This window comes from Venturia canescens, chromosome 1 (assembly GCF_019457755.1).
Source record: "Venturia canescens isolate UGA chromosome 1, ASM1945775v1, whole genome shotgun sequence".
In the NCBI taxonomy this organism is placed as follows: domain Eukaryota; kingdom Metazoa; phylum Arthropoda; class Insecta; order Hymenoptera; family Ichneumonidae; genus Venturia; species Venturia canescens.
In genome coordinates this window covers 35,192,452-35,210,052 of record NC_057421.1, presented here as the reverse complement: position 1 = coordinate 35,210,052, position 17,601 = coordinate 35,192,452, and the positions used below count along the sequence as shown (strand labels likewise).

At 38.0% G+C, this 17,601-nt stretch overlaps 1 protein-coding gene across 34 annotated transcripts in view; it reads right to left on the bottom strand.

Annotated features, from left to right (window-relative positions):
- Positions 1-17,601, bottom strand: part of slo (calcium-activated potassium channel slo) — a 100,297-nt gene that overhangs the window by 35,175 nt on the left and 47,521 nt on the right. For 22 of the 34 annotated variants that reach the window (XM_043425672.1, XM_043425687.1, XM_043425742.1 and 19 more), the window contains exons 6-8: positions 8,935-9,026; positions 3,369-3,479; positions 490-595 (exon numbers count right to left, since the gene is read on the bottom strand). In XM_043425672.1, the coding sequence (XP_043281607.1) occupies positions 490-595; positions 3,369-3,479; positions 8,935-9,026 (309 nt within the window). Of the gene's footprint in view, positions 1-489; positions 596-2,675; positions 2,782-3,368; positions 3,480-8,934; positions 9,027-15,463; positions 15,556-17,601 lie in introns of all 34 variants that reach the window. The other 12 variants (XM_043425534.1, XM_043425573.1, XM_043425636.1 and 9 more) reach the window with 3 other exon arrangements.

Here is a 17,601-nt window from a genome sequence, read left to right as displayed (position 1 = left end):
CGAAGTGCAATATTCAACGAAAAAGATATTCCACGAGTAAAATGTAGATTCGACGTCTTGTAATCGATTTCGATTGTTCTGTCAACCCCCTCAATGGCATTCACGTAAAAAAAAAAAGTTTTTTCATCGGGGCTTAGGTTCTGTCAAAGAGTCAAATTTATTCCTCATTTCGGATGCAAGCATAAGTTCCTGGTTCAATAGAACGAATAAATCGCGCGACAAAAAAAAAAAAAGAAAAAAAAACAGGGAACATTGGCGAAGCAAACCGAGCAAACTTGTTTGCTATTGACGAATGGCGGAGAGACAGAGAGAGCGCATCATTTCCAACGGGTTACGTTGACATATCACATAGACAAACGTTAGTTGGTCAGATAAATGTTGACGACACGTGGACAAAACACGACCAATCATTATTAATCAACCAATCGATGCTTTCGTTTCGGTTTATTTTTCTTTTGTGTTTTCTCTTGTTTTCTCGACTTGACTCACCTTCACCCGTTGCAGATCAATGGGATTCATGATGGTTCCCTGAAAGAATTCCACTGTGGTGAAGTGCCGCTTGAACAGTCCCTCCAACTCAAGATCTGGTGGCTTCCTGTCAGTCCAAACCCGTTTCAAACGATATATTATCGTGCCATAGCAATGTTTTTTTAAAAATATATTTCGAAAATCTCTCCGTCGATTACCCGGACGAGCAAATATTTCATAAATTATCATCTGACTTTTTATAGTGGATATTTCATTCTGCGTAGCACCGCAACCCCATTGAGAGACAATTCGTAAACAACGATGTCAAAATAAATCATAGTAGAACTTCACTTCATTCTCCAAATCGTAATACAGCAATATTGAAGAGCAGCTTCACTATTTCGTGACAGAAAATTAAACAATTGTAGCAAGGTCTTGGAATTCATCTTCAAGATTCCACCAAAAAGTATTTAGCAGAGAAAACGATAGAGTGGAATCACTAGTAGTCAAAAAAATGATGTGACTGCAGACAAAAATGTATTTTCGAATGGTTGAATTACGAGTTATTTCCATGTGGTTGCTTCGTACAATAAATTCGTGTAGAAAAACTTCACTTTCAGCGAAGTCCTCCCATTACAAATATGCGCATTTATTTCTACGTAAAAGCACGTGGATGCCCTTTATTTTTGCACTGCGAAGGTATTTGTGATTTTGACAAACGTACGCATTAAAATATGCTTTCATATAAGTCTTCGTAAAAAGAGAAATTTCATAAATCGATATTTCACACCTAAATATGCGCACACATATTTATGCATATATATATGGCATAAAAGTCCACCTGATAAATGTAATCTAGAGTAAAAAATGTCTCAACTACTGCACGCTCCTGCTGGACCATAGCTTAAAACAGCATACCATGCACTCGCAGGCGATTGCTTTAACTACGTGTACTCGCTATCCCTCGTCTGCAGGAGGCCTCCCTTAAGAGGATGGATCAGTCGGTATGTCGCAACCGTGAGTGCGAGAGAGATAGCTGCAAATTTCGAAATCGAAATTCTTCGAGACGGTTTGGCCGATTAAAAAAAGCTTCTGTCAGCCAATTTTTGCCATCGTCCTGCGTAGGCTGACAGAGCCTTTTCTTGATCGGTCAAGCTGTCTCAAAGAATTTCGATTTCGATAATTCCAAGTGGGGTTAGTCGACTGATCCATACTCTTAAGAAACCTACGTGTGTTTTGTTGAAATTCTAAGGGCCAACGAGAGTCAAAGTTCCTCGAAGTTCAAATGGAACTTTCGTCAATCGATCGACAGTTAAGCCGCAGTTTCGCGTTATGGGAAACGAGCACGTGAGAAAAATCACACGATGAAATAGTCGCGGGTTTCTGTAGGCGAACTTACAGTGGTTTTTTCGTTCGGATCTTTACAAATGACGAAAAGCACGTAGACGAGAGACAGCCCGTATGCTTTGAAAAGAGTGAACATTGCAAAAAGTTCCTAAATTATCGAGCGAGAATCGAATAAAAGTTTTCAAATCCTAACGATTCATATTTCAATCAGCAGAACGAAAAAACAAAATGAGTCAAGTAGGTATTTAACCTTATTTGTAATCATATGAATAGCATTGTTTTGTGTTCATATATATTTATGAAGGAATTTCGATAAATCACAACTACAAATATTCGAGCGAGTGAAAAAATCATCGACAGATATTAGATGCTCGAGTTGAAAAATACGCTCGAATTTTCTTCATGCACGAGACTACGCGACTCACAAAACGAGATAAAATATGCGCGAAAATCAAATGACATAATGTATCTAATTAGTTTACCAAATGAAACGTGTACATAAAAATAACAATTATAATCGTAATTACAATGAATAATATGCATTATAATTACTGTAGCACATGAATATATAAAAATCTATAAACAGTGGGCATTGATCATCGACGATCGATCGGGGGAGGATCGATCCATCAAGTCGTTCGACGTAATATCCAATCGAACATATCAAAATACCTAAGAAAAAAAACTTTCATTTTTCCACCGTTAACAATAGTTGAATGCGTAGATAATAAAAATCAAAATTGATTCTAAAATAAGTTGATTGTTGGAACTGATTCGCGTGTGTTGTTCGGTATTTATGAGGCGAATTGTCGTGAAGTTTTTGTTGTAGTTTTTTGTTCGCTTAATTTCGTGGGTGATACCTTAACACGTTCTAGATCCACGGCATTCATCATGGTTCCCTGAAAAAACTCCACGGTCGTGTAATGCCTCTTCAGGAGACCCTCCAGCTCGAGATCGGGCTCTTTCCTGTAAGCACAGGCCACTCCTTACGAAAGGGCGATCAAGCCGTAATCGCTTTTCACCCAGTTTGTTTATTTTTTCTTTTTTCTTCTTCGTTTTTTTATCTCTTTTGTCATTCAGAACGTTTTATTGCCTCACAATTATAACAGTCTGAGTCTACGGTCACATGGAAAGCGACTTGATCACCCTACTCATTGGTCACAGCGTTGACGAGTTGCTAAAATTGCAGTATCAGTTTGTTTCTCACCTAACTAAACATATACTTACCAATTGATCGTGTTCGTTACACGCAATCCACGAATAAGAAGATAATATGAGAAAAATTGATGTTTCAACATGATATTATACACAAATATAAATAATAACATGATTGTGTTTGGATTTTAAAAAATGGTACGAACAAAACTGTCATTTTTTGTCCAATTGGTGTCTCGAGATAAAGTTCGTCGTTAGAACTTCAGTGTGATTCGAGGATGGCCAAAATGAATATCGCCAGATTCGAATGAACCGGTCGATGGTAAGACTGAAAATAAATGAGGACACGAAAAGAAGGCGAGGGACGAAAACATAATCGTTTTTCGACAATAACGTACCTGTGCAAGAATACGACCTCGACATCGACATCCTCCCGATCCTCGTGCAAGAAATCCTTGAGGAAGTGCGAGACAGACTCGTAGGTGATGTGGCCGCACACAACAATGTGTCTGCCAACACAAAACGAACGTTAAAGATATCGACGCTCGATTCAACGGCTCGCGCAAGTGTCACAATCGGGGAAAAAATATTGAATTTTCCTTTTTTTTTTCATCTCTTTTTTTTTTCTTTTCAAATAATAATCGTAAAAGCGAAATTTCTACATCACTTGTGCTAGACATCAATCATCTACGTTTCATTCTACGTAGCCATGGCTTATGGCAACAGCTTATGGCAAATTCCTTCTATCGTCGTGTTTCATCGTTGCTTTTTTATATTCTGTGACAAAATCAAAATCATATGACGACTTTTAAAATGAGCCAAAAATCTGCTATTCTTTGGAAAAAGTGAAAGAAAAAATTGGAAATATAAAAGTCGATTGATCGCTTCAAACACGAGACTCCGAATGATAAATTTCGTTTTAATTATTCCCTTCGAAGCACACTCGAGACAATAGAAAATTGACAGAAAAAAAAAACCCTCCAACTATCATTCGGAAACGATTATAAGACAAATGATTGTTTGTTCATTGATTAATTGATTTTATCCTCATAACGACAACGATTCAGGAATATAAACTCAATTAATTGGCCAAAACTTACCGGGGTTTCGATAGGATTGGAGTGAGTCATATTAGGCGAATATACGATCACTATTTAAACCGAAATAACTACAACACTTCATGTGCAATTTAACAAACGTTTATTCTGGACGATCCGATATATATGAGCCATATATATAGGAGACGTAATTGAAATAATTAATAGTGTGATCACAAATCTGGATTCAGCAAGCTCATTCGTGTTAGTCATAACAATTATTATTTCAAGCACAAACAAAGGAATGAAAAATTTGAAAAAACCTAGAAAGGTACGTGTGACAATCACTATTTCGTGATTAAACTACTTCTACGTTCGTGTGTATTTACATAAACAACATTCAAATCAATAAATTTATATAGAAAATTGTGTTTTTCTTGTGATCATTACACAAAAAGAAATATGTGCTCGTGTCATGTGTAATTCGTGTGTTGTACGTGTTCGTGTTTCAAATCGTTAGTCATTTTGGTGGATTGGACAAGTGTTTCTTTCTTTTTTCTTTTTTCTTTTTTTCCCAATACACGGAAATTGGCGTGTGAGAGAGGATTAAAAATGTCGTGAATCCAGCGCTTAGGCATTCCATGCTCTGTCTGGACGCTGTATCGTGTTTTATGCGTCTGTGAGGAGGCCTAACAAAAGACAAATGAAGACACCGGAAACATTTGTGAGTGGCTTAAAATGTAGCTCATCGTGAATTCGACAGCGTTATGAAGAAACGAATATTGAGGAGTGGGTCGAGCTGATTTAGGGATCGTCGACTATCCCCCTTCGACCATCGAATTCATCACGAACTTTGTGAGTTTTGTTGCTCCGCTAAAACATCCGCATGACAATGTGCACGTACTCTCGTCGTTTCGTTCCACAGTGTTCTGCCACCGACGAGTGTTTTCATTCGGCAAATTGTATGTGTGTGTGTGTGTGTGTGTGTGTGTTGAGAAAGTTTATTTGACTAATCAGATGCGCGTGTGGATGTTATCGGAGGGATAGAATGACCGATCAATGACGAAGGAAAGTGGCTCGAAAGTGCGTCGCAAGTCTCATGATAAAACACGTAAATGTCCCCAAATGTGTGATGGAGGAAAAACGGATGAAAAGTAAGATTGCATTGAAGGAAAATCAGAGTCGCCGAGCGTTCGACGGAATCGCGAGTGCAAATCTATCGTGTCGGAATGGTCCATGCCTCGGTTACTCACGATCATCGATTTTATTCACGTGCGGAGAGTGTCGTGTTTCGTTTCAATGAATACCGAGCACATTAGGCTTCGAGAAAGTGTTGTGCACTCTGCGAAAATCGGAATTGAAAGAAAAGAAAATGCAAAGTTGCGGCCACCGACCGAGGAATGTATTCGCAGTTTGGTATGATTAGGGTGAGCCAATCACGTGATCACCTTCGATATCTCTAAACCTGTGAGTCACAGAGGCCGTTACATCCAACGAAAACTGTACGAATCTGAAGAAGCTAGGGAATGGTGAGAGCAACGGTGGTCCGGATGAAGCGCCCTCGAGGCTTTCGAAATGCTTTATTTTTTCATTTTTCCTTTCGATACTTTTATTTAACATCGCGATGAGGAAGCTCAAATTAATTAAAACGTCACAATACGAGTGCGTCGAGTACAGAGCTTGAATCCGGTTGAAAATGATTCGTCAAAGCCTGAGTTCACCAGAAATAGGCAAAGTGCCACCGATCGCAACGAAATTCAGCGTTTTTTGATCGACTGCTCGCTGTTCGCGTTTATATCAGAATTTATCAACATGCATTTTTTGTGGTCACTGCCCTGAAATTCTCATTTGGGTCAAACGATCGCGAACGCATTTTGAAATCATGAGAAAACTAAGAATGTTAATCCCCGCAACGGTTTTCCACCCGGCGCCCACCATTGCCGAGCCTTTCCGAGCTACCGAGTATTCGATGAAAACATTTTCCTCTGAAACTCATAGTTCAACGATCCTTAGGGCACTGGACTGGATCACCTCACCCTGTATGCATCCTTAAAATTCAGTGCATCAATGTTTTTATCGCAAAGCAAATAATATTGAATTAAAAACAAAAGCGGTGGCGAGTGTGAGTGAGAAATTTTGGTGTTTCTTGTCAATTTATCACCTACACATACGCACACGCAGACCATACACACAGAATTGAAAAGATGATTTTTTAAAAAACTGCTTCCGTATTCACGACACGAGAATCTGGCACGATGGTTTGCACATCCCTGTTGTTTTTGAAGAAGCCCGAATAAAAAAACTTTTACACTTGTTTTTCTCTTCTGTTTTTGTTCGTTTTCTTGCCCTTCGATATTACGAAAGGGAAATTTGACGGAAAATCAAACTAATAATTACTCTTTCACGAAACGAGTGCCGATTTGGCGGATTGCTACGAACCGTAGCCATTTTATCTCTTCATTGTTGTTACTTTTAAATCCTGACTTAAATTAAATCGGATTATATTGTGATGATACTGCACGAACCTGATCTAGATTCATTGACACATATTTCTTTTCTGTTTTCTTTCTTTTACTCCCATATTTTTATTGTTAAGTAACTGTAACGAACACGCAAAACGATCATTTAATGCTGACTAAGACACCAACGTTATGTGTTCATGTACATATATGAGATATTTGTAGATATTAATATATAAAATATGCACATATATGTATATGTAGACATTTATATTACACTGAACTGTTACAACGCTCGGGATTATAAAGATGCATTCGATGCTGGTTATGTAACATTGTATGCAGGGGTACATGCTGGACATTTTGACTGTTTGCACTCGGAGATAAATACAGCCCACGAAAGTTTGCAATCGAAAGTTCAATATTTCGATAAACCGCGTTTTCCGAAAGCTCGTTCAAAATTGACTCGAGAGCTGGATAATATCGAAGGAAAATATGTTTTTTCGAGACGGGAGATTCGCGTCGAATGAATTTTTACGGTTAAGGAGAAATCACGTTGCGGTTCGAAAGGGATGGAAGGTACGGTCTTGTAAAATTTTTCATTTATCGCGGCGCGTCTGACCAGTCGAAGGCGTTACTACTCACGGAATGGTGGCGCGACGAGTACAGCCCAATTAAATTGGGCCAACAGCTTTGAATAATGGCTATCGACAGAATTTCGATCTTGGCAAATAAAAATATTTGTTTTTCAACAAAAAGTTATGATGTCTCAAAAATTCTCGTGATTGCATTTGAATGTTTGTTGTTAATTTTCTAGTTCTAACTCGATATATTATTGAAATTATGAGTTTAGAAAAATTCGTTGAATTTCATCGCCACGAAAGCCATCCGTGAATAATAAACGCTCAAACACAAATTCCTCAAAAGTGTGGTCTCCGTATCGATAGAGATTGCGCCGTACAGAACAACGTTAAGAAGAGAAAGAGAGAAACAGAGAGATTGAGAGGAAAAGCAGAGTACCAGAAAGAGAAAATATGGGAAAAAAAAAAACGTTACAGAAATAGAAACACAGAAGAGAAGAGAAAGCGAGAGAAAGCTATCGAAAGAATAGAACGCGGTCAGTTGATTGAAGCTCGCCGAGACAGGATCAAAGATGCAAAGTTGTAAATTTTATTCGCGCACGAGAAACAGAAAGAGAGAGAGAGAGAGAGAGATTATGCCAAACTGTCCATGGGGCTTGTGGCTCGGAGTTCGAAAAGGGTCGGCGAAGGGCCGGCGGGGAGGGGGGGGGGGGGCGAAGGGGCTCGGGGGAGAAAAGCCGTATTTGTCCCAAGTGCGGTCAGTGTGAACAAACAAGCTAACACCAGTTGCTGGGTGTGGTAAAATCTGTGGTAGTGATTGTGGTGTTTGGTGCTCGTTGGTGGTGATGGCAAAAGTGGTAGAGGGTAGAGTGGCAAGGGCCAGAGGACAGAGGAAAGGAAGAAGGAGGGTTAGAGGAGATACTTTGAGAAGGCTAATTTGGGTCGTCTGGAATGGGTTAATAGGAACGGACAACAACGGAGACATAGAAAGAGAACGAGTGATAGATGCGAACAGAGAGAGAGAGAGAGAGAGGGGGGGGGGGAGAGGGGGAAACGGAGAAAGAGAATGAGAGACGAGAGGAAGGAGCAGCGAACTGGAATTAAGTGGTGAACGAGAGGGATTCTGATTGGGTGTGGGAACAAACAAACTCGCGACGAAACTAAAGCTGAAAACTAAGGTTTGCGGGAGCCCGAAAATCGAGCCACCAAACGCAGAGCCCTCTCGCATATATCGCAATCAGAATAACAATCAATTTCGACAAATATGTATATTAAAAATAAACAAAATATTAATCCGTTTGTTTTATTAATCTAGAAATATATATCACTCAATGATAATTCTGTGAGTAAGAGTACTGAAATCGCATTTGGAAAGGAGAAAGGAGGAGTACATTTTGTGCAAATGTATATATATTCAAGTGTAGCTTGACACTTTTTTATTCGCAGATCATTCCAAACATCGATTTGTCCTATCATCGCTCTCACCGACCTTAAATATATACACTTAATGCACTTTAAAACGGGATTGAAAACGGTGAAGGAAAATGCCGTATGAAACAAGGAAAATTCGTTAAATAGATATAAATATATGTATATGAGTGTATTATAAATTCATATATGTATATATATATAAATTGTGAGATAAGTAAAATACACATATAAGAGTAACACATAAACATCAAAGTGTAGGGCTTGGGTGGGATTTTAAGTGTCGGATCCACGTGGGGAAGAAGTCGGAGAGGCTTTTGGTCGGATGTTTTTTGTTTTGTTTTGTTTTCAACTCTTTTATTATTATTATTTGGTTTCTTTTTGTTTTTCATTTTGGTGAAAAATTTTGTGGGAAGCTATTATTTTTGTTTTTTTTTTTTTTTCTTGTTTGTGTCTCACCTGCGACCTCGCTCGTTCTTCAAAGTGCCGCCATACTTGTTTCGCGTCCCGATCAGGTCAATTATCTCGGGGATACAACTGGCGAATATGGCCTACACCACACGATAGAACAGAACACAACACTCGCATCAATACACTTAAAAAGGGTTTGATTTGGTGGTATTCGTCGTTTTCGAAATCTCGTTGCCACTCTTTTTTTAATTTTTTTTTTTGTTCTCTTCTCTTTTCTCATTTTCGTATTGGTTTTTTTTTGTTGTTTCGTTTTTTTTTCGATTTTTTTTTTTTTTTTCCAATTTACACGTATTCTTCATTCAGTCAAAGCGTCAATAGTGATACTGTATCGAACGTAATACTTTTCTGTTATTTTATGCTCGAAGGTTGTATACATCAAGAAATAGTGTACGTCATAGTCAAATTGGCACAAGGGAGGATAAGCAAAGGTGTTTGAAAGGGCAGTTATATACTCGAGGAATACTTCACGAGGTTGCAATCGGACAAGGGCGAAAAGAGGTGATGGTGGTGATGGTGGTGGTGGTGGTGGTGGTAGTAGTGGTGGTACGGGGCTTTTCAATAATTTTGTATGATGAACGGAAAGAAGAAGAGTTTTTGATTAGCTACGCAGGCCGCGGGACAACCCATAGTGACACGACTGACAGTGCTATACCGCTATGCGCGCCACGGCCCAACTGCATACTTTCTTTTCTTTATCAATGAAAAAAATCGTATAAAATCTGTATGCATGTATATAAATAATTAAATAAATGAATAAATAAATATATATATACATACAGGTATATAAAATTTACCTATAAAATATCAACAATAGGTATACATATAGAGAGTTTTGATGTATTTACCTATAATGAATCTGAGGGACGAGGATTGGTTAAACTACCTACACAACCAGGACCTACACACCTATATTTAATGTAACCTAAACCTAACGAGACTACACGTGCCGACACGTCTACCTATTTTTAATTGGTTTAGTCGATATTATTTTAAATTTCCTTCTTTTCTTTGTCTCTTCGTATTTTAATAGTATTTTATTATGATTATTATCATTTTTGTTATTTTTATTCAAAGGCAGGTATACATGGCATATACTAGGGGGAAAAAAGGTACATAAACGTAGTGCTGTTGCTGTACCTCTCTCCAGGAACAAAAAAAGCTCCGTTTCTTCTCTTTTCGTGTTTTTTTTTTGTTTTCAATTTTTAGGTAATTTTTATCTAATTCATCGAGTCACGCTTCTTTTTCTACGACTCAAACGCTTAATGAAACGTCAATATTTTAATTATATCTAGAATATATATATATCGAGGGGCAGGTGTCTGTTTGGATATGTTTAAGACGATAGAATAATTAGAGAGCGAATTTTTGTGGAAAGAGAAAACTAAAGAGATACGGTTTTATTGAAGATTTGAGTGATGTTTCAGACGGAGGTCACAGATCGAGTGAGAGAAAGAGTGAAAGAGAGAGAGCGAGCGAAATTAAGATAGAGAATGATTGAGAAAGAGAGATAGAGAGAGAGAGAGAGAGAGAAAGAGAGAGAGAGAGAGTGGAAGAAATGAAAGAGAGATAGAGACAGAAAGAAAGAGAAATAGAGAGACGATCATCCTGGAGTTCGTGTCCGTCGTCCTTGTCACCGTCGTCGTAGTCGCTGTCGTAATCGTCGTCGTCGTCGCCGTCTCGGTCGTCTTTCGTGTGCTCACAAACTGCTGGCTGTCAAAATGGGTTTGGCTTGAGCGGACTCATCGACCATTCATATTTATATACGCTTTTCAATCGCCATTCAATTTTTTTGTTCTGTGCACTATTAATATTAGTATTTTTATTTTTTATTATCGTTATTATTATTATTATTATTATTATTTCGATATTCACATTTTCTTTGAACTCATTTTTGTCTATTTCCATAGAAATTTCTACAACTATATTTTTGGAAGTGTAACCATTTTTGTGACTCTTCTTCATAACACCTGATTCCGCCATTGACATTATGGAGTTTCGCTCACGAGATACTCCGTCGAAACTAATTTTTTGCTTCGCCGGATTTTAATGAACAATAAAATTCAACAATAAAATCTCTATTTTTGCCTCAATGAATTTGCGACTTTGCACTGGAACTAACGAATTGAAAAAAAAAATAAACGAAAAAGACCGAGTCCTAGAATCAAAAAGCTCGTTCGACTCGTCCGCTCTTTTGCAAGCCCATCGAAAATGAATTGAAATAGAAAAAAAAACAAATACTAATCAAAGACCGTAAAACGTTTCGCGGGTTCGTCGCGAGGGGGATTATGGAATAGTTACCGAAATTTGTTTCAAGTTCATTAATGCTTTGATAAAACAACGGCGTTGCGTATCCGCGTTGATCAGTGAGCGAGGTTGGAATACTGAAAACTTGAAAAACATGGAAGCCTCCAAATTTCGATGGAATTTTTGAAAATACAATTTTTCAACGTACGAATAATAAATTCTCGTCATTACGAAGCCTGTCAAAATCAACAGAAAACTGCACCCGTTTTTCACATAATTTAACCTTTACCAGCTGACAATTTTCCAGCGTTTCCATAGGCTCGTTAGCCCACGCACACGAAATAAAGGACAAACAGAAACCGTTGAGACGCGGCAACAATTTAAAACTTTTGGCCACCACGACGATTGTATTCGTTGACATATATTTTCATTGCGAGCACACTCACCTCGTCTCATGTTTCTCGAGTTTTCTTTCCCCCCACAATAACATTTGGAACCTCTATATAAATATAGATTTGCGCAAACATCATTCCAAGAGCCTCGTGTAACTTGGGAGGATAATGGACGAAAAAAAAAAAAAAAATCATAAAAAAAACGTATAAATATTTGATCAATCGTATGTGAAAACTTGCAGTGGATAGGTGCTTGCGGGTGGAAAAATAAACGATGAATAAATCAAAATCTTTCAACTCCTCGAATACGTTGCTTCGAAAGTATAGAGATTTTCATCGAAACAAAACCTTTTGCTATTGTTTTTAGCATTGTGAACGAAAACGAACGAAAGACCTGAGTGTTTTTTCTTGGGCCATGGGCCAAGTGAGCTACTAGTAGTGTTCTGTTTTTTTCTCCCTCAATGATCGATATTTTTCAAGTAATATCCTACAACCGATGTGTGTGTGTGTGTGTGTGTGTGCGCGCGTGTGTGTGTGTGTGCGTGTACATTGCGATGATTCGTCAAAATCATTAACATTCTTTCTCAGCCCTCTCCTTTACCCGATACGAAAAACAAATGTGATCATGTGGAATGTATATTGTTACGACGAGTGTGAATATTATGAATTCCTTCAATATCGTAATCGCTCGTACGAAATCTGATGTCCATTTTCCTTCCTTTTTTTCCAATTTTCTGTCGGATTTCATCATCAACGAATTCGACGAATCCCCAATCGACGGAAGAGCTCACGTGCGTGGCTCGTACGTGTGATCACGATATTATAAGAAGAAATGACCATGTGACAAATTCATATGTAAAAACTCATATATATATAAATACATACAGAGATACACGTATGTATATATTTATAGATATATGAATATGTATAGGTGTATGTAAAACAGAAATAATCAATGTGGACTATGGACTAGACTAGCGAGTGCCTCAGCCAAGAGTGGATCTATCGTCGAGGGTTTCGCATTGAACGGTGAAAAGGGCGGCCCAGCATCGACTGCAAACTTATCGACGAATCCCTCTTTGTTTTCCCATTGAGGAAAACGTTTTATCGTTTCAACGAACATTTCTTATGTTCTATTTATTTGTTTGTGATGATTTCAAAACCGCCATTCTCCCTACGCCGTTCCACTCTCTCGAAAATGTTAATTTTTTTTCTCAATATTTGTTTTCTTCTTTGATATTTGGTTTGTTCTTTACAGCGTCAGTGTGATTCAATATCATTACGTCCAAGTCGTGCTTTTTATCTACAACCCCTAAGTAAACATTAGCCTTATTTTGTGCCTACGCCTGCACCCCCTCTACTGCCGCCACTACGTGTGTATTATTTACGCATCTTCAAATTTTCCAATGATAATATTAAATAACTAGGTTCTTTTTTGCTTTTTCATTATATATTTACATCGTACTACGTACATATACATATGTATGTTGTTATTCAATATATATATATGTACGCATGCGGTAATATGCTCTCTCGGCTGTCAAACGTTGCAGCATGTCAATCTGAATATACTCGATCGCTCAGAGAGTGAAACAAGGGGCGGGGAATAAAAGATAGAGAGATGGATGGACGGACAGAAAGAGCGAGAGAGAGTGAGAGAGTGAGAGAAAGAGAAAGAGAGAGAGAGAGAGAGAGAGAGTTAGTAAGATGAAGAGAGGAAGAGAGCGAATCCTCTAAGAAACTATAGCGAGAACACTAACGCATGCCGCCAAGAAACCCAATCCGTGTGTACTAAAGATTCTTTCTTAGCTGATGTTCTTTTCCATATATCGCTATCGTGTGTAGAATCAAGGATCGAATTAAGACGAAAAGAGTGTGATTCGAAAGAAACGAAAAGTGGATAACGACGTACAGAACCGAGAATGTGTGTGAGTGCATTTCTCCTCGAGTTGTTTTTCCCGTTTTAATCGTCAATATGCCAACGAAATGCTCAACCGTACTAAAGGGCTTATGGCATAAAAAAAGAGCCAATCTCCGAATGAGACGAGGATTCTTTTGTAAAATATTACTCTGTGGGGAATAGTTACAAAGTAAATGATTTTTCGATTCGAGAACGGATGCAAAAATCATCTTTAATCCCCCCCACATAATAAATCTGTGTTCTACGCTTGTCTGTGTTTTCAATTATGTAATTAATCTCATTCGTACTTATTTGTTTTCGGTAAATCATTATTATTCGAGAAAATAATATAATAAACACTCGCTATAAGTGTCCTATACTCTGTTGTTTTTTTCTTTTGAAAATCAATAAAATTCTCAAGCAATTACCAGCACGTGTGTGGGCGTGTGTGTGTGTGGTTTATTCGAAAATTGCTAACTTGGTGAATATTGCAATAAGGTGGTGTATTTATATTAATATATATATATATAGATATTTATATATTTGTGTATACGTAATTAAGAAAAAGCAGTGAATCAGCGTAAGTAGGTCGAAAGGTTGACAGCACAGAATATAGATATATTATTATATAAGGTGAATATATAAGTTAAAAGTAAGAGTGAGTGTGTATGAGAGGAAGAGCTTGGTACATAATACGTGACAATAACTGGGTACCAGTGATTAATCAGTCTCAGGGATGCGGTCTCGCTATTTATGCCAATATTTTGTTTTTGTGGTCTTTTCAACCAGTTGCGACATACTGTGAGAAAAATTATATTCATTCTCGTGAAAATGTGTATGAGAAAGAGAAAGACAAAGAGGGAGCGAAAGAGAGAAAGAAAGAGGGAGAGAGAGAGAGAGAGAGAGACAGAGAGACAGAGAGAGAAAACGAACTCGCGTTCGTGGATAGCAGCGGTGGCACATAACTTTAATCGATTCGAGAGTTACTTGACAGGCAGAATCGAAATTGATTCGAGTCAAGTGTGCGACTAATAAATCCGAGTGCAATTGACGTAATCTTCGTTACTTTTGTTTTTAATGGGGAGTGAACTGTTCGAATGCATCGTCAATTGAAAGTTCGTTGACATTGTTGGGCTAATGAAACGGTTAATTGAATCGCGATAATTTACGAATGATTTCGATTCAACTAATTTTTACCCTATCGATTGAAACGCCTTGGAATTCGGTGAATGATTTTCGAACTAGTGTGCGCTTTGATACAGCAACTCAATTCTCGTGAAGCTTGTCACAAAAACTGAGAATAAAAAATTCAAAATTTGACCAAATTGTGAAAAACGATAATGTTAAAAAATCAATATTGAATGGTCGTACGTAATAAAAATCAACGGAACAAAAATGTCCTCTAAACATCACGAATACGAGGAATACGTGAATATAATTTGAATGGCTGGCACGTGAGACGAGGTAGAAACAAAGAATAGAATTTGGAAAGAGCGAAAGAGAGAGAAAAGTATAGACAACGAGGCAAGGAAAATTATGAAAATCTTGAAAAAAAAAAAGAATCACAGAACCACGTTGCTGTCCATGAATAAGGTCCGTTTCTCTCCCCGTCATAATTCGTGCTTAATTCTTCTTCCTGCATAAACTTTTGCTCTAAAATATGAAAAAAATGTGAAATAATAAAAAAAAGACGTTCGAAAAAAAATCGTTCGTATAAAAACGTGGTTCTCTTCCAACTACGCGTCTACCAAATAGTTCAATACCATTATCATAATTATCATAGTTTCGAAGTCTGGTATGGGAACTAATTTTGAAAAAGAAATGATCCGAAACAGGAAAGAGATAGAAAGAGAGATTCAGACATAGTAAGAGTGAGAGTGAGAGAGAAAGAGAGCAGGAGAAAGAGAAAGAGAGAGAGAGAGAGATAGATTGAGAGAGAGGCTGTCCACATAAGTGGAAGTTTTTTTGTTTTCTGGGGTACCTGCGTCCACGCTCGCGCTTGTACCGGCCACCGTACTTGCAGCGGTTCGCGGCGAGTTCCGTGATCTCTGGGATCCAGCTGGCGAACACCGCCTACACACCCACAACCAACGCGGTTCCGTCAGAAAATGAGAAAGCTCAAGGTGCAGAAAAATAATCGTGGAAACAAAAACCCGCCGCAAATACGATCGAATATTCATTTCAAATATCCCGATTGCTCCATACACTGGGTATACATCTTTATAAATTTATTATTCTTTCACATATACAGATGCATACGCTCGTGTTGGGAATCTGCATAGCCTTTATGGCTAAAAAAATTATTTTTCTTTTACTATCTATGTTTTTATATAAAATGTATATTTATATTTATGGATTTATTGAAAACTCGCTTGACCAACGTGCTCGCTTCGTACTCGCTGATCAAAACTTGCTCAAGGTCACCCTCGCCTTCTCCGGTGACTGATCTTCGTTTTTCAAACTTTCATTATTCCAATGAAAAGTTTTTCATGAATATATCTTCCATTCACTTTTTTCATATTCAATTAAATTACGTTGAATATCGAGCTCCTGATATTCTACAGAATTTCGTGCATGTGAAGGCTAAGTTTCCAACGAAGAGTGTGTGTTGCAGTACTGTGTCGATACTATTTTACCAAGTCGTGCATACTGGGGTTGTGAGAAATAAATCATTAGCTCAGCTACTTATTGACAATGAGATCTTTAACGAGCTCGAGGAAGTTTTTTATTATTCTTTCGATCCGATCAAACCCCTTTTTCCCATTTTCTCTCTAGTTCAAAGGACATTCGGTGGAGAGTCGATTCAAACTTCACGAAAGGAGAAGGCACAATGTTGAATATCCTGAGCAGAAACGAAATTCCAAGCGAGCTTTCGCTGTTCGGGTTCTTATGCCAAAAGACATTTCATCGATCGTTTTAAGACATTGAAACTGTCCTAATTGAATTTTGGATTATTTTTTTACTTGAATTTTGGATTTTTTGACTTTATTTCCTTTTCCCGGGAATCATGGTTATTGGTAGTGGGAGAATTCGACCTTGAAAATAGTAAATTGTAATACGATCGATTGGAGGACCATTCGCCAAACGTCTGCCAATTTGAAAATAAGTCGATATTGGGAACCTGAAAAAGGCGACTCCAGGAGCAGAATCAGTCTGCAACTAATTTCTCGATAATTTTCGACTGGAGCAAATCGACGGAGGTTTTGGAACGCAGAACAACCAGAGGAGCGGGACCAACGATTGACTTCGATTTTTATCCATTTTCCTCATTCCTCTAAGCATTTTTCCATGATAATTTATCAATAAACTTTGTCCAGAATAAAACCCTTCGCGTCAAAGTGAAAAGATACGAAAAGGGAACGAGTATATGGTGATTTTCCAATTTCAGAGGCGAGAAGTAGTGAAGAATAATTTCTCAAAGCGTGGATTAAAGAAAGAGAAGTAGAAAAATGGTAGGATATTTCTCATTCGAAGTTGCTCGAATAGCCAAGACGGTGTAGATGACAGGCATTCTGTGTGAAGAGAGAGAGAGGCAGCACATCCGGAAGGGTCTTCGCTGTAAAAGCTTTGACGTTGAGAAAGGGAATTGGGGAAGGTAGGGGGGAAGAAAATAATGAAAAAAGGGAAAATCGATTGAGGTAAAATCGAATTAAGAATCGCTTGCAGCGAAAGAGAGATAAAGAAAGTTGAAGTTCTTTGATGTGAAATTCTTTGAAAAGAAATAAGAGATGCTGAGGCGCAAAGGGGAAAAACCGAGAGCAAAGGGAAGCGAGAGATACGGTCGATTGATAATGGAACGGTCAGTTGGTTACGTTGAAACCTGAACCGGCAGCAGATGCTCACGACATTGAAAAAAAAAACTTATCGTCAGAGTTTTCCCGAACGAAACGTATATGCATTCGAATATAACTGTATGACTTCGTGTACAGAGATAATGTTCAAGTCGATACAGTTCACGGAGGATTCGTGTTCCCTTTCCAATGAACGACCTCCAAGGACTGTTGTGTCATACGGACGAGATAAATCTACGATATCAAATAAAATCGATTTAGTACAAGGAAACTCCTGCCAACTCATCTTCAGGATTGAATATCACTAAAAAATGTCTTTGCATATTAT